Below are 22,013 nucleotides of genomic sequence, written 5' to 3'. Positions count from 1 at the left end.
TTCTAGAATTTCCATTTAGCTCCTTTTTATAGTTTTCATTTCTTTGCCAAGATATCCTATCTATTCACTCATTAAGACCACAGTAACTGTTTTTTGTTTTTTTTAAGTCCTGATATGGGTGTGCATACTTAAGTCTTTGTCAACTAAATCCAATATCTAGGCCATCTCAAGGTCTGTTTTATTTATTTTTTTCTTCACTAGGGAATAAAATTTTCCTGGGTTATTTATTTGTTTGTTTTTTGCATGTCTAATAATTTTCATTGTATATTGAACACTGTGGTAATAAAACATAAAAGTGACAATATATTTGGTCATGTGAAAGTAAATTTATAGACTGTGAAGAACGATAAGACATGTAGATAAAAGCAAACATAAAAGGTGAGGAGAGGGCTTCCCTGGTGGCGCAGTGGTTGAGAGTCCGCCTGCCGATGCAGGGGACACAGGTTCGTGCCCCGGTCTGGGAAGATCCCATATGCCATGGAGCGGCTGGGCCTGTGAGCCATGGCCGCTGAGCCTGCGTGTCCAGAGCCTGTGCTCTGCAAGGGGAGAGGCCACAGCAGTGAGAGGCCCGCAAACCGCAAAAAAAAAAAAAAAAACCCAAAAAAAAACAAAACAAAAAAAAAAAAGGTGAGGAGAATATTACTAGTAGCTAGGTTCCTAATGGCTTTACTGATGAGGAGGTCCAGTTCCTTGTGAGGCCAGGCTATTCTTTGGGATTTCAAGAGTTATGCCAATATCTAATATGTGTCAAAATTGCACAAGGAGAAAATGTTAAATTGACGAATAAACCAAATAAATAAAAATAATAAATAACTAAAATAAAGTTTTCAATAACCAGACCCCAGTAATCAAAGGTATGAGTAACATTATTAAACAGATTTTATTTTTAGTAAAAAGATAAATGCTCTCAAAAGATAACAGATTAATATTAAGAAGATTAACATATCCTGAAACAAGTAAATATTTCAATAATTCCTCAAGGGAAAAATACGCTATCACTGGACCCTTAGTTCCAAAATTATTCAAAATACTTCATTCCAGGTGGCTGGTCCTAACTACATTTTTTTAAAGTAAAAAATGAACAATTATTGGAATAAGCTGATTGAGATAACAAATATTTCTTTAATCCAAAAGAAACAGAACAGAGAGAAATTCTAAGTCATATTTGAAATAGAAATAAACATGAGGAAGAAAAAAAAAGAAATAAACTTTAGAAGAGGGAAAGGATAGGAAATTATTACACCCAAGGGGAATTCTATTACTCAGACATATAAGAAAGGAGATGTAAAAAGTAATGGGTCCAAGCCAATAAACTCCCTAGGAATCTCCAACAAACCAATCACCTCAAAATATGAGTCAATTCTGGTCACCCCTGCAGCCAACTATTCCTACTTAATTAAAAAAAAAATGTTCCTAATTGAGTAATCCACATTTAGAAGTTAAAATGAAAATGACAAAATCCTAGCAGTTTTCTTTTACAGCACAATTCAAAGTATCCATTACTTTCCAAGCAGCAAATGAAAATGTCAAAAACATTCTTGCTGTAGATATTTAGTTGTTTTCTGCCAAATTAATGAAAGGAAAATATTGCACTTTGAATTGGTTAATTACCACGAGTCCTTCTGCAAAGGGCTCCTGCTTGCAGAATTAAGCCAGCTGTAGTTGGCACACTGCCCTAATATTCATGGAGACTAGACTATAGGCTCCACTGTACTCGAAAGACATTTAGTTTTTGGCATCCATTCATTGGCTTACAAATCATCAGTTCTAACCACTATAGACACTCAACTGTCTGAAGTAAACAGGGCAGAAAGCACCTGCATTTAATAGGGATGTACCACATTCTGCTTCTTTGAAATTTTAAGAGCTAGACTTAAAATACAAAATGAACAAATATACCCTGATTTATATATCTTCTAGAAACTAGAGCTACTTCAACAAAAATCCTCTAGTGACAAAGCTACTTCAAGGAAAACCTCTAGGGATAAGGCAACTTCAGGAAAGGAGGAATTTGCAGAAATTCTTTTTTCTCAGTTCCAGGCCAGAGTGAATGGCCTATTTCAAACACAGGCCTCTTGGGAACCTACATATAGAGCTCGTAATTTGTCACTTCCTAGGATCCAAGACAGACAGGTGCTGATCTGCCTACTTCCCAACCTGATAAAATAACCATATCACTACTTAAACCTAAGCACATCTCTCCTTTCTCTCTTCATCATGCCATTCTCTTCTCTACTGAAATTACAAGACATGAAATGCGTTCTCTATGCTGGATGACATATTGGATGTGCTTCTTTGAAATTAAATAGGAATATGTTTCTCATTTTTTTTGAAAAGTACATTCCATTAGTCCTTTTATTTGGGAGAGAAGGAGTAGACTGATATAGAAAATAACTAATAATTTCTCTCTCTTCTTTTTCTCCTCTTTCTAAATAAAATGGAAGAAAACATCCTGAATCAAGACAGATGAACACTGATAAACCTAGGAATACAAGCTGGCTTCTCTAAGATCCACTTCATCTGGTCCTCACAAGTAAGCACCCTCGGCCTCCAAGTATGTCACCTCCTTATAAAAAGTCTTGCATCAAGGAATGGAAAGAACACAGAAGCCAATAGTTGATCCTAAAAAAGGTCATTCAACATCAACTAAAACATTGATGTACATTAACATCTAAGTATTATGGCAAATGTAAAATTAGTAAGCAATTTTTTTTTAGGATTAAGAAAAAACCCTTAAATTCCTAGTCAAAAACATTTAGAAAACATTAAACATTCAGGCTTTGAGACCTTGACATAATTAATCTACATTTATCTTTTAAAAAATTGAAGGTAACACACAATGACAACCAGGATGCTTAAAGGGTCTAGAAACCATCGGAGAAACAGTATACAAATAAACAAAAGAAGGTAGAAAAAGAGAAACAGGGAACAAAGAACAGATGGGGCAGAGAACAAACAGTAAGATGACACACTTACAATGAACCATATCAACAACCACAGTAAATATAAATGATCTAAACACTCCAGTTAAAAGACACATATTATCACACTCCTAAAAAAGCAAGACCCAACAATATGTTGTCTTTGAAAAATGTACCTTAAATATAGACACAAACAGGGTAAAAGCAAAAGGATAGAAAAAGACACACCATACTAACACTAGTCAAAAGAAAACTGGAGTGGCTATACCAATATCAGAAAAAGTTGACTTCAGAAAAGAACTATTACCAGGAATACAGAGGATAATTTCATAATAATAAACTGGTCGATTCATCAAGAGAACATAATAATCCTAAATGCTTATGCACCTAATAAAGAGCTTTAAAATACATGAAACAAAAACTGATAGAAACCAAGATATAGAATATTCTGGCCATAATACAAGTCTCAAATTTAAAAGAATTCAAGTCATACAAAGTATATTCTCTGCTCACAAATGAACTAAATTAGAAAACAATAACAGAAAGATCTCTGGAAAGCTCCCAAGTATTTTAGAATTAAATAAGACATTTCTAAATAACCAAAGAGTCAAAGAAGAAACAAAAAGTGGAGTTAGAAAGTATTTCCAACTGAATAAAAATGAAAACACACCACATTAAACTTTATGGGATGCTGCTAAAGCAGTTTTTAGAGGGAGATCTGTAGTACACAACATCTATATTAGAAAAAAGGAAAGGTCTCAACTCAATGACTTCAGCTTCTACCCTAAGACCAGGAAAAAGTAGGGCATCTAAAACCCAAAGTAAGCAGAAGAGAGTAAATAATAAAGATCATAGCAGAATTCAGTGAGGTAGAAAATAGTAAAACAGGAAAAGTAAATGAAACAGAAAGCTTACTCTTTAAAACGGTCAACAAATTGATAGATGTCTAGACAGACATGTCTGATCAGAAATTAAAGATGTCAGGAATGACAGAAGTGACATCACTAATCGACAGATCATATGGGAATATAACAACTTTATACCAATAACCTTGACAACTTAGAAAAAATAATCAATTCCTTGAAAGACACAAATTACCAAAGCTCATTCAAGAAGAAATAGATAATGTGAGTACACCTCTACCTACTACAGAAATTGAATTTATAGTTAAAAACATTCCCACAAGAAAAATTGCAGGCCCAGATGGCTTCACTGAAGAATAATCCTAACAGTTTTCCCAAAAATTACAGAGGAAAGAATACTTTCCAATCTATACTCTGAGACCAGCATTACTCTGATACCAAAACCAGACATAGATTTTTTTTTTTTTTTTTTTCCGGTACGCGGGCCTCTCACTGTCTTGGCCTCTCCCGTTGCGGAGCACAGGCTCCGGACGCGCAAGCTCAGTGGCCATGGCTCACGGGCCCAGCCACTCCGCGGCATGTGGGATCCTCCCAGACTGGGGCACGAAGCAGCGTCCCCTGCATCGGCAGGCGGACTCCCAACCACTACACCACCAGGGAAGCCCCGACGTAGATATTTTTTAAAGGAAACTAGAGACCAATATTCCCCATAAATATAAATAAAAATTCTAAAAAGCTAAATCTAACAATATCCATAAAAGATAATATATCAAGACCAAGTGGAGTCAATCATTGGTTTCAAAGGTAGTTCAGGGTTTCAGGGATGGTGAATTAAATGTAATTCACCATGTCAAGAAACTAAAAAAAGAATACCTTAGGATCACCTAAATAGGTACCAAAAAGGATCTTGCTGTGATTTACGTCATAGAGTGTTCTGCCTATGTTTTCCTCTGAGAGTTTTATAGTGTTTGGCCTTACATTTAGGTCTTTGATCCATTTTGAGCTTATTTTTGTGTATGGTGTTAGGAAGTGTTCTGATTTCATTCTTTTACATGTAGCTGTCCAGTTTTCCCAGCACCACTTATTGAAGAGGCTGCTTTTCTCCACTGTATATTCTTGCCTCCGTTACCAAAGATAAGGTGACCATATGTGCGTGGGTTTATCTCTGGGCTTTCTATCCTGTTCCATTGATCTATATTTCTGTTTTTGTACCAGTACCAAACTGCCTTGATTACTGTAGCTTTGTAGTAGAGTCTGAAGTCAGGGAGCCTGATTCCTCCAGCTCTGCTTTTCTTTCTCAAGATTGCTTTGGCCATTCGGGGTCTTTTGTGTTTCCATACATACTGTAAAATTTTTTGTTCTAGTTCTGTGAAAAATGCCAGTGGTAGTTTGATAGGGATTGCATTGAATCTGTAGATTGCTTTGGGTAGTATAGTCATTTTCACAATGTTGATTCTTCCAATCCAAGAATGTGGTATATTTCTCCATCTGTTTGTATCGTCTTTAATTTCTTTCATCAGTGTCTCATAGTTTTCTGCATACAGGTCTTTTCTCTCCTTAGGTAGGTTTATTCCTAGGTATTTTATTCTTTTTGTTGCAATGGTAAATGCGAGTGTTTCCTTGATCTATCTTTCTGATTTTTTGTTGTTAGTGTATAGGAATGCAAGAGATTTCTGTGCATTAATTTTGTATCCTGCTACATTACCAAATTCATTGATTAGCTCTAGTAGTTTTCTAATGGCATCTTTAGGATTACCTACGTAGAGTATCATGTCATCTGCAAACAGTGACAGTTTTACTTCTTCTTTTCCAATTTGGATTCTTTTTATTTCTTTTTCTTCTCTGATTGCCATGGCTGAAACTCCCCAAACTATGCTGAATAACAGTGGTGAGAGTGGGCACCCTTGTCTTTTTCCTGACCTTAGAGGAAATGCTTTCAGTTTTTCACCTTTGAGAATGATGTTGGCTGTGGGTTTGTCAATATGGCTTTTACTATGCTGAGGTAGGTTCCCTCTATGCCCACTTTCTGGAAAGTTTTTATCATAAATGGGTGCTGAATTTTGTCAAAAGCTTTTTCTGCATCTATTGAGATTATCCTACAGCAATGGAAATAAAAACAAAAATAAACAAATGGGACCTAATGAAACTTAAAATCTTTTGCACAGGGCTTCCCTGGTGGCACAGTGGTTGATAGTCCGCCTGCCGATTCAGGGGACACAGGTTCGTGCCCCGGTCCAGGAAGATCCCACATGCCGTGCAGCAGTGAGGCCCGTGAGCCATGGCTGCTGAGCCTGCGCGTCCGGAGCCTGTGCTCTGCAATGGGAGAGGCCACAACAGTGAGACCCGTGTACAGCAAAAAAGAAAAAAAAAATCTTTCGCACAGCAAAGGAAACCATAAACAAGATGAAAGGACAACCCTCAGAATGGGAGAAAATATTTGCAAACGAAGCAACTGACAAAGGATTAATCTCCAAAATACACAAGCAGCTCATGCAGTGCAATATCAAAAAAATAAACCGAATCCAAAAATGGTCGGAAGACCTAAATAGACATTCCTCCAAAGTAGACATACAAATTGCCAACAAACATATGAAAAGATACTCAATGTCACTAATCATTAGAGAACTGCAAATCAAAACTGCAATGAAGCATCACCTCACACCACTCAGAATGGCCATGATAAAAAATCTAGAAACAATAAATGCTGGAGATGGTGTGGAGAAAAGGGAACCCTCTTGCAATGTTGGTGGGAATGTACATTGATACAGCCACTACGGAGCACAGTATGGAGGTTCTTTAAAAAATTGAACTACCATATGACCCAGCAATCCCACTACTGGGCATATACCCTGAGAAAATCATAATTCAAAAAGAGTCATGTACCACAATGTTCACTGCAGCATTATTTACAATAGCCAGGACATGGAAGCAACCTAAGTGTCCATCAACAGATGAATGGATAGAGAAGATGTGGCACATATATACAATGGAATATTACTCAGCCATAAAAGGAAATGAAATTGAGTCATTTGTAGTGAGGTAGATGGACCTAGAGTCTGTTATACAAAGTGAAGTCAGAAAGAGAAAAACACATACGGGATGCTAACGCATACATACGGAATCTGAAAAAAATGGTAGTGATGAACCTACTGGCAAGGCAGGAATAAAGACGCAGACGTAGCGAATGGACTTGAGGACACGGGGGGTAAGGGGAAGCTGGGACGAACTGAGAGAGTAGCACTGACATATATACACTGCCAAATGTAAAATGGACGGCTAGTGAGAAGCTGCTGCATAGCACAGGGAGATCAGCTCAATGCTTTGTGACAACCTAGAAGGGTGGGATAGCAAGGCTCAAGAGGCAGGGGATATGGGGATATATGTATACATATAGCTGATTCACTTTGTTGTACAGCAGAAACTAACACAACATTTAAAGCAATTATACTCCAATAAAGGTATTTTTAAAATAAATAAATAAAAAATAGAAAAAAAAAAGGTACCAAAAACGTATTTGACAAAATCCAATATCCATTTCTGATAAAACCCTCTGCAGAGGAGACAACAAAAGAACAATTATTTAGCCTGATAAAGTGCATCTATGACAAACCTATAGTTAACATCGTACTTAATGGTGAAAGACTGACTGCTTCTCCTCTATGATCAGGAACAAGATAGAAATGGTTGCTCCTATCACTTCTGTTCTTTGTTATGCTGGAGGTTCTAGCCAGTGCAACTGGGCAAGAAAAAGAAATGAAAGGTATTGAGAAAGGAAGATGTAAAACTTTCTTTATTCACAAACAACATGATCTTCTATGTAGAAACTCAGACAGAATCTATAAAATAGCTACAAGAACTATTAAGTTTTAAACAGTTTCAAGACACCAGGGCTCCTTTGAGAAATTGCTAATTCTAAGGCTTGGGCACGGAAAATATAAGATGAGCCTTAGGCATCTTGTAGTGTGAAAAAACAAGAAAGTGCTGAGAAAAGGAAAAAAAGACACACAAAAAAGATGGAAGTAAGTCCAAGGGACACAAGACCCAACCTAGAAGAGCTCCCAAAGGCCAGAGCTGGAATAAGTTAAGTGACAATATTTAAAAAATCAATCATATGTCTATTTACTAATAAACAAACATTGGAAGTTACAATTAAAAAGCAATACCATTTACAATAGCATCAATACATATGAAACACTTAGGAATAAATCTGACAAAAGATGTGTAAGACCTGTACACTGACAACTACAAAACATTTCTGAAAGAAGTTAAAGACATAAATAAATGGAGAGGTATTATTTAGTCACGGATTATATGACTCAATATTGTTAAGTTCTTCCCAAATTGTTCTAAAGATTCTATACAATTCAAATCCAAATCCCAATAGGCTTTTTTTTGGTAGAAATTGACAAAGTGATTCTAAAATTCATAAAAAAAAGCAAATGACATAGAATAGACAAACAACTTTGAAAAAGAAGAAAAGAGGGCTAACAAAATTACCTGATTTCAAACTTTACTATGAATCTACAATAATCAAGACAATAAGTTATTGGAGTAAAAATAGACAAACACACCAACAAATAGAATACAGTTCCAAAACTGACCCATACCTAAATGGACAACCAGTTTTCAACAAAGATGCAAAGGCTTTTCAGTGGAGAAAGGACAGCCTTTTAAACAAATATTGCTGGAACAGTTGGATATTCATATTTTTAAAAAGTGAACCCTCATCCATCTCACAACATATACAAAAACTAACTCAAAATGGATTGCAGGGTACAGGTTAACAACTCTGAAACTGCTTTACATGTATACTGGGGTTGAACAAATAAGTACTAAATGGATGGTGAGAACCATGTTTCTCACTGCTGGAGAGAGACATTATGGAAAAACATTATGTGGTAATGGAAAAGAGCAACATCAGTATGATTCACATTTAGCTTAATATAGATAAAAATGGATAGATGCAGAAGTAATTATAGATGTGTATATCCATCAGTTAACATACATACATATATTTCCTGGCTCTGCTTGCTGAGAGAACCTAGACATAGTGACACCCCAGTAGCAGAAACCAGCATATCCAGTGCCCACATCTTGGTTCCTAAATAACATACCCCCAGAAAAGTATCTAGGGCTCCTTTGAGAAATGGCTGATTCTAAGGCTGGAGCACTGAAAATATACGATGACCTTAGGCATCTTGTAGTGTCAGGAAACAAAGTGCTGAGAAGAGAAAAAAAAAAGGAAAAGAGTAAGTCCAAGGGACACAGGAGTCAACCTACAGGAGCTGGAATGGCCAGAACTAGAATAAGTTGAGTGGCAAAATAAAAACATAGTACTTGATTATAACTTAAAGTATAAAACTAATATACATGAATCCATACTGGTATAATAAATTATTGAAGAAATAAATAAGTGGAGAAGAAGAGACAAATAATAAATACCATTTATAGTACTGATCTTACAAAAGGATTCCAAATAATTTATGTAGATACTCATCTCCAGGAAGTAAAGCATAATTCCTCCCCCCACCTCCCTGGAGCATGGGCTATACTTAGTGACTTGCTTCCAAAAAAGTGGAAGTGACTTGCTTCCATGCTTTAGCATGGAAAGGGTAAGAAAAAACAAAAAGATTAACTTTACAGTGGAGAAACCTGGCAAATATCACTTTGGCTGGGTGATCATGGTTAAGCAGCACCGGTGATAAAGCATGTTGATAGCATGTGTCCACCCACGCCCACTTCTCCCAAAAATCATCCCAATCTAATGAAGAGAAACATCAGACAACCCCAAATTGAGGGACATTCTACAAAATATCTGACCTGTACTGCTCAAGATGGTCATGGTCATTAAAAATAAGGAAAGACTAAGAAACTGTCAAGGATCAGAGAAGACTAAGGGGGCATGAGCCCTAAACACAATAAGAAATTCTGGACTGAATTCTGGAACAGAAAACAGTTAAAATAAACTGGTGAGGGCTTCCCTGGTGGCGCAGTGGTTGAGAGTCCGCCTGCCGATGGAGGGGACACGGGTTCGTGCCCCGGTCCGGGAAAATCCCACATGCCACGGAGCGGCTGGGCCCGTGAGCCATGGCCGCTGAGCCTGCGTTTCCAGAGCCTGTGCTCCGCAATGGGAGAGGCCGCAACAGTGAGAGGCCCGCGTACCGCAAAAAAAAACCCCCAAAACTGGTGAAATCTAAATAAAGTCTTAAGTGTAGTTAATAGTAATGTACCTATATTGACTGCCTAGTTTCGACAAATTTACCATGGGTATATAAGATGTTAATAATAAGACAAAGTGGATGAGTGGTATACAGGAACTCTATATACTACCTTTGCAACTTTTCTGCAAGTCTAAAACTATTCCAAAGTAAAAATTTTATTATAAAAATGGATTATAGACATAAGTGTAAAAAGTAAAACCATAAAACTTCTATAACAAAATATGTAATAAAATATTTTAGACTTTGAGTTAGGTAAAGATTTTTTAGAAAAGATGCCAACAGTATAATCCAGAAAAGGTAAAATTGATAAATTAGATTTTACCAAAATTAAACCTTCTGCTATTTGAAAGACACTGTTTGGGAATGAAAAGACAAGCTGACTAGGAGAAAATATCTGCAAATCATATATCCAGTACAAGACTTGTATCAATAATGTATAAAGAACTCTTAAAATTCAATAATAACCTGATTTAAAATGGACAAAAGATCTGAACAGACACCAGAGAAGATATAAAGATAATAAATGAGCACATGTTCAAAATCATTAACCTTAGGATGATGCAAATTAATACCACAAGGAAAAACCACTACACACACTTTAGAATGAGCTTGGTTTACCAAGCATTGGTAAGGATGCAGAGGAACTAGAACTCTCTTACTATGCTGGTGGGGATGTAAAAACGTACCATCAGTTTGAAAAGTTTGGAAGTTTCTTAAATATTTAAACATATTACCCGTCATATTACCCATTTAAACATATTACCCATTTAAACATATTACCGTCATATAACCCAACTATTCTACTCCTAGGTATTTACCCTCCTCCCCCAAAAAGAAAGCCTATGTCCATACAAGGTCTTATAACATCAATGGTCATAATTACTTTAATCATAATACTCAATAACTGGACATAATCCAATTGTCCATCAACAGGTGAATGGATAAACTAACTGTGGTATATCCTTATAATGGGACAATACTCATCAATAAAAGGAAATAAAATATTGTTACCTGCAACAATATGGATAAATCTCAAAATAAGTATGCTGACTGAAAGAAGCCAGACAAAAAAAAAGAATGCATACTGTATGATTTCATTTATATAAACTTCAGGAAATGTAAACTAATTTATATTGACAGAAACAGAGGAGTAATTGCAGGGGTTGGGAGGGTGGGACCGGGCTTGATGGGACAGGGAGTGGTGGAACAAAGAGAATATAAAGAGACACAAGGAAACTATTGGGGTGACTGCATAGCCATTACTTTGATTGCAGTTATGGTTTCACAGATATGTGCATATATCAAAGTTGTATACTTTACATATGTGCAGTTTATTTTATGTCACATATACTTCAACAAACCTGTTTTTTTAAAAAAATCAACAACCACAAAACCTGGAAAACCTGAAAATACACTAAGCCTGGAAATGAGAAGCTTGAAAAAAGGGATGATGGCTTTTGACAAACAGCTGATGGCACAGCAAGTGAAAGATTGATTAAACTTGGTCTATGTGGCTTCAAGAGAGAACTAGTACCCACGCAGTAGAAATGAAAAAGAAGCTGCGTCAGATACACGAGAAGAATATTCTACAATTCCAATTCGAGCTGTCCAAACATGGATTTCTCTGTAGGGTAAAGCACCCTTGCAAAGGAGTTTAAGCAGAAACTCAAACAATCACCTGTTAAGTGAGGTCCTAGAAGAAATTCCCACTTGAGTTAGGAGACAGTATTTCTTCATCTTTAAAGGTACTAGTTATAAAAACAGAATAGTTTCCACTTGGGGAGAAATTTATTTAATCATATTCATCAGACCATAAAGCCACTGACACCAAATATTTTGAATGGTTTACAGTATTCGGGAATATATGAGCAAGGTCAATGAACACACTTGTCAATCGTCAACTGGGTCATCCACACAGGGAAAGCAATAAAGAAGGCTTCAAAAATAAACATAGTTTGTAAAATATGTATTTATCTTGTTCATCTGTTTTTGCACATACTAAATTTTTATAAATTTCTTGAGGGAAAGGAGCACTTATAATGTTTACCATGTAATTCTAAGTACTTATAAGTCAATAACTAATAATAATTGCTGCCATTTATTGAATATATATTACAAGCCTAGAAATTTGAGCAAAGCATTTTGAACACATGAACTTTACAATACTGCAAGATAGCTATTATCCCCATTTTACAAATGAAAAATCATAGGCTGAGGGAAGTTAAGGGGACCTTCACATTGAGGATCTGAAGTCAAGTCTGGCTCCAAAGCCCAATGATATAAGATTGCCTCCTAGTTCACTGAAGAAATAGGGACCATCTGATGGTCACTGTGTAATCTCTTTCCTCCCTATCCAAATATTTCCTATAATCCTGCCCAATTTATTTTTCAAAAATACAAATTTTCTCATGTTATTCATCCAGCTTCATTTCCCTCAGTGCCTTGTAACTCCTCTCCTTACAAGTCTAAACTCATCAACATGGTGAATGAGAGACCTTCCTGTCCACTTTTCCAACACCACTTCCATTTATTTCTCCTGTATATTCCAGATATACTAAAATACTGGCAAGTCTTATGAAATGCAATACATCTGTACTTTCTGTTTTCACTTCCCTGAATGCCCTTCCTCTTATTTTCAGCCTGGTGAAGAAACTTTTATCCTTCCAGACTCACTTTAAATATTGTCTCCTCTATTGAAATCTTCATTGACATTCCAGCAACAATTAGAGTACCTTCTTTTACATGTACATCACTCTATTCATACTAATAATTATTTGCGATTTTGTTTCTTGCAAAAAAAAAAATCTCAAAAACAGTTATTCATCTCTAAATCACCAGTACCCAAGCCCAATTCCTGACATACGGGAAAGGTTCAATAAATGTTTATTGACTAAATGAATGGATGATGGACAGGTGGATGAATAAGGAATTAAATGGCTATAGTAACCAGTAACAAGAATTAAACTAAACTTGAATTAAACAAGAATAAGGAAAACATAAGGGTTTTCCCTTTTTATTGATATACAAAAGAAATTGTACTGCCTATGACAGAGATATACTAGTTGACACAATTATAACAGACACACTACACCTTGTTAATTCTACATGAGTTCATCCTAAATTATGCCTTAATTGAAGCAACTATTATTACCTAGCCTATTTGATCGTGCAGCCCTATTAAAACAGTTTATTCAATCAAAACTAAGGGTATATATAATTTGATGCAAAAATTAATTCTCAAGACTATATAAAATGGTTGGAAACCAGGGGATCTGTGAACTACTCTGATTACTTGTCAAGGAGAAAGCCAGAGAAATAAACTTTTTGTGACCTCCTCCCAGAAACAAAACTATTCACAGATTTTACCATTTCAAGATACAACCTTGTTTAGAGTTCTCCTGCAGATAATACGACATCAAAAAACCTCCCACCATTTAAAATTTCAGGTTCCTTGCTTCCATTCTTCATGATTGAAAATTAAAATATTTTGATGCCTGGCCAATGTATCTTTGATTAAGTTCCTAAAATCAGTCTTAATATATAAGGGGGATAATTTAAGGTACATTTTGGGGGGGCTTCTTTTTTCATCTTATTCACTTGTACAGAGCTGACATGGAAATAGCTTAGTTTCCTGTTGGACACTGGTGTTTTATGTTATAATCAGGCTAGACCTAATTCTTTTTAAAAATGCAAAATAAGATGGAACTAAAAAAAAGTCAAGAAGCTTTGAGAACCACTCTCAGCTAATGGAAAAATTATTTTAATTACAAGAGAAATGTTCGAAAGCAATCTTCCAGGTGAAAACAAAGCATTAGTTATCGGCTGAGGAAAATGCTTTTCCTAAAGAAATATTCACATGTGCAGAAATCCTTAGTCTATGAAATAAACGCCTTATACAGGTAGGTAAAAAAAAATTCACACCTTGGTAATTTTCTTCTAAAATGCTGCCTCATTATAGCAATAACATTTTGATTTATGCTAGAAAGGGTTCCTTTCTGAAAAATTAAAATGTATTTTAAAAAACACATAGGAAGAAAACTGTGGTGCTCTATAAAGTACTCAAACAGTATATAGCAGTCAGCTTTGCTTTAAAAGGACAAAAGAAGCCATTTTAAACCACATTAACTGTAATCATCTTTTTTTTCTGAAACATGATAGTAAAATGGGGATAATAACTGAATGAGTTCAGATCCCAGCACTGAAAAATTTGGACTATAAAATGAAAAGACAAAAACAAAACTTTGGGCTAAGCTGTCCATTAAACAAAAGGAGAATATTTTCCAAAAGCTGGTGTAAATTTTCTCAGATTAGGCGGCAAACACAAGATATGTAATTTGTTTTGATTTTTCCCTTTGCTATCTTCAACTTTGTTCCTGAGTTTCCTTTTATAAATAAACAGGTTAACATAAGGAGGTAACTGATTGCTTAACTTATCACATGTGATCTTTCAAGGGAAATGTTTCAGTTCATTCAAGTTCTGGCTCCTTTCAATATTTCTTGTCTCCTACATGAGAATATGATATTCCATAAAAGGAAAGAACACCATGTGTGAATTAAGTAAGAAGGGTTCATGAGAGAACTGGAATCTAGTTACACAAACACACTTCCCTACAGGTGGATATAAGTTCAGAAATCTCTGAAATCTCATCTTTAAAGGCTAGCAGTGCTTTTTTAATTATGCTAAAAGTCCCTTGTCTGCTTGATCTCTCATGAACAATTTTAATCAGGCAAGCCTAATACACTCCGTCTCACAGACAACTTACCAGAGCTCTCAACTATGAGCTAATGGGAAGACAAGGAACCACAAGGATTTTTATTAAAAGGAAAAAATGGCCAGCCTAGAAATTTGGCCAGCAATAAAGATTAAATCATCCTTTTTCCCCACTCAGCCTACTTAAGAACTACAGACATGTAATTAATTTGCTCTTGAGATTTACTCTGTAAACATAAACACACCATTTAAAACATATTACATCCTTACAACTCACAGTGGTTTTTCATTTTTCTCCTTTCCCATTCACAAATGGACTATTATACTAACAACCAGTTTGCCAGACTCTAAGAATAACCCCTAAAATGTATCTCTTCCACCCAAAAGGAGAGCCACAATCACTCTCTTTAGTCTATAAGACTCCTGACAAGATCAAAATGAATGTGAAATGATAATTAGAAGGACCAAAAATAACCCCATCTCCACCTTTTAGTTGATCCCCAAGTGCACTTGCTCCTTTAGCTATCTCCAGTCCTCAGTCCATTCTGAGGCCCTTTCAGTACAGCAGCCTACCCCAACCTTCATTTTTCAACTGCTCTAAACTACCTAAACCTAAGAACCGCCATTTTAAACTCCTTTCTCTTAATCAATACAACCCATAAACTCCAAAAATGTATTGATGGTTGCCCTGATCCTAAGTGTCGGCGTGTATGCTACACTGAATTGATTTTCTCTATCTTGATCTCCCAAACTGCTTTGAAATTAAAAATTCAAAATTGTAAACGCTGATCATAGTTTACCTGATTAGTTGCTGTGTGGTTTGTAGCATATTCTCAACCCCCTCTGTGCCTCATTTCTTTCATCTGTAATACTGTAATTAACAATACACTCCCTTAAAGAGTTGATGTAAGAATAAAATGACATAATAAATAAAAGAGTTGATGTAAGGATTAAATGACATAATACACCTGGCACACTCTGCACACTTAATACATTTAAGTTTCCCTCCAGCAAGTCCCAGATCAGTGTTTCTGGGCCCTTCAAGCATAATCTTTAGCATTTCTGTCAGAACCACCAAGAAGATACTCAGTTTCTCACATTCTCCCTGGCAATCTTTGCCAGCCTCAGGACTCACCAGTAACCCTTACTCAGACCCTTTTTTATTTCCCCATCTCTACACTCAGCTCTATCCCTTTTGAGGTTTGCCAGCTATTTTCATTCTAGGGCTCCCTGGGCATCTCTGCCTCACTCAGTTTTTCTGTGCACTGAGTCACGTTTGCTTATTCATTAGAGAGTGCTTCATTTACCTTTGCTACAGTTTTGACCTGCCTGGTTCTTTTCCTCATTAGTGCTATGCTTCTTACTAATTGCAATTGCACACCATCAGTTTAATTCGACGCTTTTCTATTTTCATTGACTCAAAAGACTACTCCTCACAGTTAAACTAAGAGACAGCAAATTAAAATATAATAGATTAGGATAAATAGTGATGACTATAGCCCAGGAAAAAACATTTGGTTAATTCTAGGAAAATAATTTTTTTTTTTTTTACAATCAACATACACTATATGCATTTCACCTATCAGATCCTGTGATTCTTCTGACCTGGTTGTTTGATGAGCTGTAAAAATTCAACTTGCTTACTAAAATGGTAGATGCTGAAGAGCAAAAGAGAATACTTGCCTAGTAAGGCAGGTCAAACAATAAAATTCAGAAATAAGCTTTTAAGAAATGTTCATCAGTACTACTAAGATTGCAAATATACACACACACAAATCCCTTTAAACTGTCCCCACCTAAAGAGTTGTCTGATCTATCTACAAATATCTCAGATTAAGAAAAACCTCAATGCTAGAGTTAGAAAGACCAGATCTCTAATAGGGAATATTCCTCTGTAATAACTTAAATCAGTAAGGACACACTGTCTAGATACTATAACTATGCTCAATGGTCATTTTTTTCTTTTTTTTTTCTTTTCCTTAATATTCTCTCCCTGATGGATACACAGATTTAAAATGCTTAGTGACACATTATTCTTTAGATAAATATGAATTATATGTCTTTCATAGACTCTATGCTTGGTAATTTTCCTAATGGAGTATAAAGTCTTCCCAAATCCCCGTGTGAATCCCAACCTGTTTCAAATTACCATGTTTTGAAGTTTTGCCTCAGGTTCCGGTCAAGGACAAAAAAAATATATCAAATAAAGTGCCATCAAGGACAGGTTTTTTTTTCCTAAGTAACAGAAAAGAGTAATATAATAATTGTCTTTCTTAGAATTTTACCTTAAAAACTCTTAGGATCATTCTATTCAATTCACTCAGGCAAATTTTATATTCTAACAATATTAACAAACAAATTACTGCAATGACCTAATTTAGTGCTTCATGGAACAATGGCTAAAATTTTCTTTTCTACTCGAGATTTGGTTTTAAAAGAGCTGCTATCTGTCATCCAGATCATGGTTTCTAAAATCATTTTGAAGTAAAAGGAACCAGGGCTGGGCTTCCCTGGTGGCGCAGTGGTTGTGAGTCCGCCTGACGATGTGGGGGACGCGGGTTCGTGCCCTGGTCCGGGAAGACCCCACATGCCGCGGAGCAGCTGGGCCCGTGAGCCATGGCCGCTGAGCCTGCGTTTCCGGAGCCTGTGCTCCGCAACGGGAGAGGCCACAACAGTGAGAGGCCCGCGTACCGGAAAAAAAAAAAAAGAAAGAAAAAAAAAAGGAACCAGGGCTCTCCGGAAAAAAATGACTGATTCTAGGAGTGAAGCAGGAAACGTAAAGGTAAGTCTCATGCATCCTGAGATGCCAGAAAGGAAGGGCTCAAAAAAGAAAAAAAAAAAAAAACACACACACACACACACACACACACACACACACGCACAATGATGAGGGTAAGTCAAAAAAACACAGGAGTTAACATAGAACAATTTAAAAGTTCCCAATGGCCAAAACTGGAACAATTTGAGCAATAAAATAAAACAGTATTGGATTTTAACCCAAAGTATAAAATAAGTATCTATGAGTCCATACTTAACATAAATAAATGATTGGCTAAATAAATAAACAGACTGAGGGAGGAGAAACAAATCTCTTGTGCAGAAGTATTCTAAATAATTTATGAAGCTACTCTACCCTCAAAGAGGTGCAACATAACTCCTGACTTCTTAAGTGTGGGCTCCACGTAGTAACCTCCTTTCAAAGAGTATAGTATGGAAAGGGGATAAAGAGTAACTTTAGAATGGTGAAATCTGTTAATAAGAGAGGAAACTGTATGTAAGATATAAGGGAACTCTCTGTGCTACCTTCACAAGCTTGCTGTAAACCTGAATCTACTGTAAAATTAAGAATGTATCTTAAAAGTTAAAAAAAGAAAGATCTTCTACAGCCTTTGTCTGTCTGAAGTTTGCTATCTGGCTTACCTGTAGAAATTCTAGTCAATTTTAGACCACTTCAATTGTACAATTCTTCACAACACTCTAAAATCCAGAGGTCACTTGCACTGCAGCAGAATGCAAAGATGAGGGTCATAGTCCTGCATTTGATTTTGGCTCTATACGTAACTATCCACTTGACAGAAATAACCAATTTTCTCATCTTTAAAACGGAGCAAGCCTGCTTGGTGAGCTTTCTGTTACCCCGAGGGGGAGGGGGTTAATGCGATGGCCTGTCTGCATTCTCAACGCTGAGTCTCATCTGCATCCATCTCTGGTTTGGCCCACTCATATGTTAACCAGGCCCCAGACCTGGGTGCTTCCAGTTTGTTTCTTTAGACTGGATGCTCAAATGTCATTCTTTAAAAAAAAAACAAAAATCAATCCATGTTAATTCTATCTCTGGAAGAAAAACCAGAAATTAGATATAGCAGTTGCCTCTATGTGGATGCTGGAGTGGGAGACATGATTTAACTGTATATACTCTTGGGCTACCTGAATTAATTTTTACTATGCATAAGCACTAGATATTTTAAAAACTTATTACAAAAGCAACAACAAGAAATCCATTACTACTCAGGGATTACTGTAAGTTTCTTGTTTCTACCTTTGTATCTGCTGTCTGTTATCTCCTTTTAATACAGTACCATAGCAAAAATCAAGAAGCATGGCTCCAGGAGATTAGTCTAAAATGATTTCAATCAACTTATTTTTGTACCAAATCAGCTGTTTCAACTGGCATAGCAGTCTTGGAATCAAAAGTGACTTGAGATAGAACCTAGACCTGCCTATGTACTAGTTATTTAACCTCACTAAACCCCAGTGTCCTCATCTGTAAAACTGGAATAACAATACCCACACTTCACAGGGTTGTTGGAAAGATTAAACAAAAATACATGTAAAGTCCTTAGCAGGGTGCCTCGTCCATCTATTACAGCCATTATCAGTATAAACGGAAGTCTGTGGGAAGATTTGATTTCTCACTCAGACGTGTCTTCTACTCAGCTATGGATCCAGAAGCAACTTCCAAGTTTTAACACCCCTAAAATGCAATTGGCTTTCAGCAATTACTATTTCCAGTTCCCTAAAGAAAAAGCATTAAATAACGAGAATGAACAGTATTTCCTTCTCTGCACAGAAATGTCTCCAATCATAAGAAACATGCAGGAGTCACACACTATAGGTAACATGCTTAGAATTGAATAATTCTTTTGAACCATAAAAAAAAAAAAAATAATCAAGGACAATAACATAAAACTTGATTAAATGTGCAGAATGCTACAGTTGGAAGTCGTCTTTGGAATTCTGCCAAAGAATTGCATAAGTTTTAAATTTTAGGTTATATTTGCATTCTGGCTTTTTGCTTTAGTTTACTTGCAAAGGGGCATGTTGTATATTACCTAGAAACAGATTTTTGAGACTAGTGGTAACATATATAAATAACTTTAATAAAAATACATGTTAGAGCAATGCATGTAAACATCTTATGTGCTCAATGAATATTTGTTGAGTGAATTTTGAGTGTATAAATATGCGAATAAATAATGTTACCAATGCATCTTCCTTCCCATGAGTAATTAGAAATACCATTCCTTTCCTATCTGTCTCAAAAAAGTAGCTAAACAACATATTTTACACTGATTTCTATTTTACCATGGGTTTTAAATTAAAGCATTTCAAAAACTATAGGTATATTTCCATTCACAGGACCTTCTGTGTATTTGTGTGGATTCACACATCTACATACATGTACACGGGCAACACTCTAGAGTAGATGTATCTCTATGTACTTGAACGTAACTTAAGATAGAAAAGTACTACCTTACCAAAAGATATATTTGAGGAATTTTTTATACTTCCTAATTTTTTTTTAGAGTTTTGCTACAAGATTCCTTAAAACTCCTTCTTGTTTTTGAGATCACACATAAGAAAAACAGCTCATGTATCTCAGACTTGAAACCACCTCTAGCAACTTGACTGTTAACACATTATTGACCGGAGGATTTTTGCAGAAACTAACGCCTGTGGCAATAATACATCTCCGGTCAATAATGTGTTAACTAGAAAGTCACTATAAATTTTTAGACTGTACCTATCAGTGAGTTCTCCAAAACAAAGGGAAGAGGAATGAAAATCTGAAAACATAATGATAGAAATCTTAAAGAACCATCTATTCCAAATGGTTAGGCTAGGAACTACTTAAGAAATTCCACTCCATTACTCTACCACCCAGTCCAATAATGGCCATTGTTGACTGATTTTTTCTTTCTCAAATCTTCCATTTTATGTAACACTTCACAGTTTGTAAGTCATTCACATGTATGTCAAATCATAGAATCCTTACAAAACCTGCAAGCAAATGTTGTGCAGTTCATTCAATCAGGGATAGACAGTGTGATTTGCACAAGGCCACCAAGCTAGTAAGCGGCAAAAGTGGGATTCATACCCAAGACCTCTGACCCTAAATACAGTGCTCTCTCCACTCTCTCCCAGCTGATATCCACAGGTGAATTCCACTTTTACTGACTGGCCCCATTTCTTGAAGCACAACGCCCCCTGTCCACCTCCCTGAAATCCTTCCTCAGATGGTTTACCACGGCCCCTCTGGTCTCATGCCAGTCTGTAGCCATAGACATCTTCCCAAATTTAAATCAGATAGTCTTTGAGGTAAGACCAGCAAATGCTTTTCAGTGTTTCCAGATACAGAATAAACTTCTTGGTAAGGTCTTCAAGGTCTGAGGGGCTTGACTGCTTCTTCATTTTCAGGTTTGGAATGTATTCTCCGTCAATCGGACAGACTTTCCATCCTTCATAATCACCATGCTCACTCATTTTGGGTCCCTCTCTCCTCCCCTTTTCACCTACTTAATGTATACTCTCTGTTACCTCAAGCATCACTTCCTCAAGCAAGGCTTCCCTTACTAACCAAATTAAATGCCCATACTGTACACTCCCGGGGTGCCATGTACCTCTACTTCACTGCAGTTATCATAGCTCCAATTACATTTACTCATATAATTATTTGCTTAATGTCTGACTTTTCCACCAGACTGTCAGTGCCACAAAGGGTAAAGATGAAGTCATTTTTTCTGTTTTTAGTCACTATTATATCCCCAATGCCCCAGCACAATTTCCAGCCCTATAGTAGGTACTTTCTTTTAAAAGCTGAACAAATATTTCTTTTAGTCTTTAAATATTTGAAAACAGCTATTATTCTGATGACCCCTCACTCTATACATATACGCACAAAAGTTAGGGTTTACTAAGGAAAGCACTCTGATTCTTTAAAATATTCCTTTTATGACAAAGTTCCGAGACACTTCTTAAAACCCAGAAGCTATGAAGGAACACAATGGCATTTTCTCACCAGTCCAGAGACTCTGCACCTTTTCTGTTCCAAACACTGCGCTTCTATTAAAACAATCTACACCTGAGACAGTGATAGTTATATCACAAATTCCCAGGTCTTCTTCATAAGAATTGCTCTTAAAGCATGTCTATTTGATTCTTACTAGTGTGATAATTTGACAAACCTATATGCAGAATTTTACATTAATCACTATTATAGACCATTTTCGTTTTAGCCAATCATTTCAGATGGCTAAGCTTTTTTTCAATCCTGATTCCCTCATCCAAACTATTAGCTTTCGCTCCAGCTTTATGTGATATGCAAATGTGATGGGCCTGTTTCATCCAAGTCAGTGATAAAAATGATTAATAGAACAGAGTGAAAGAAAGAGCCAGGTCATGTCACTAGAAATACCTCTCTCCAAGCTGATATCAATCCATTCATCAAATTTTTTCAAACATCTATGAATCTACCTGTCGTCATTAAACAGTACCTAATTTGACCACCTATTTCATA

At 36.2% G+C, this 22,013-nt stretch overlaps 1 protein-coding gene across 2 annotated transcripts in view; it reads right to left on the bottom strand.

Annotated features, from left to right (window-relative positions):
* The window catches only part of RFX3 (regulatory factor X3), a 292,829-nt gene that overhangs the window by 191,138 nt on the left and 79,678 nt on the right, over positions 1 to 22,013 (bottom strand). Inside the window, exon 8 of one of the 2 annotated variants that reach the window (XM_073806160.1) lies at positions 8,899 to 9,005. The exons of the other annotated variant lie outside the window; for it this stretch is intronic. Within the exon in view, the coding sequence (XP_073662261.1) occupies positions 8,899 to 9,005 (107 nt within the window). The remainder of the gene's footprint in view (positions 1 to 8,898; positions 9,006 to 22,013) is intronic. 2 annotated transcript variants of the gene reach the window in all.

The sequence above is a fragment of the Tursiops truncatus genome, chromosome 6 (assembly GCF_011762595.2).
Source record: "Tursiops truncatus isolate mTurTru1 chromosome 6, mTurTru1.mat.Y, whole genome shotgun sequence".
NCBI classification, from domain to species: Eukaryota; Metazoa; Chordata; class Mammalia; order Artiodactyla; family Delphinidae; genus Tursiops; species Tursiops truncatus.
The sequence above is the reverse complement of the archived record's forward strand: the minus strand, read 5'-3'. Positions and strand labels throughout refer to the sequence as shown.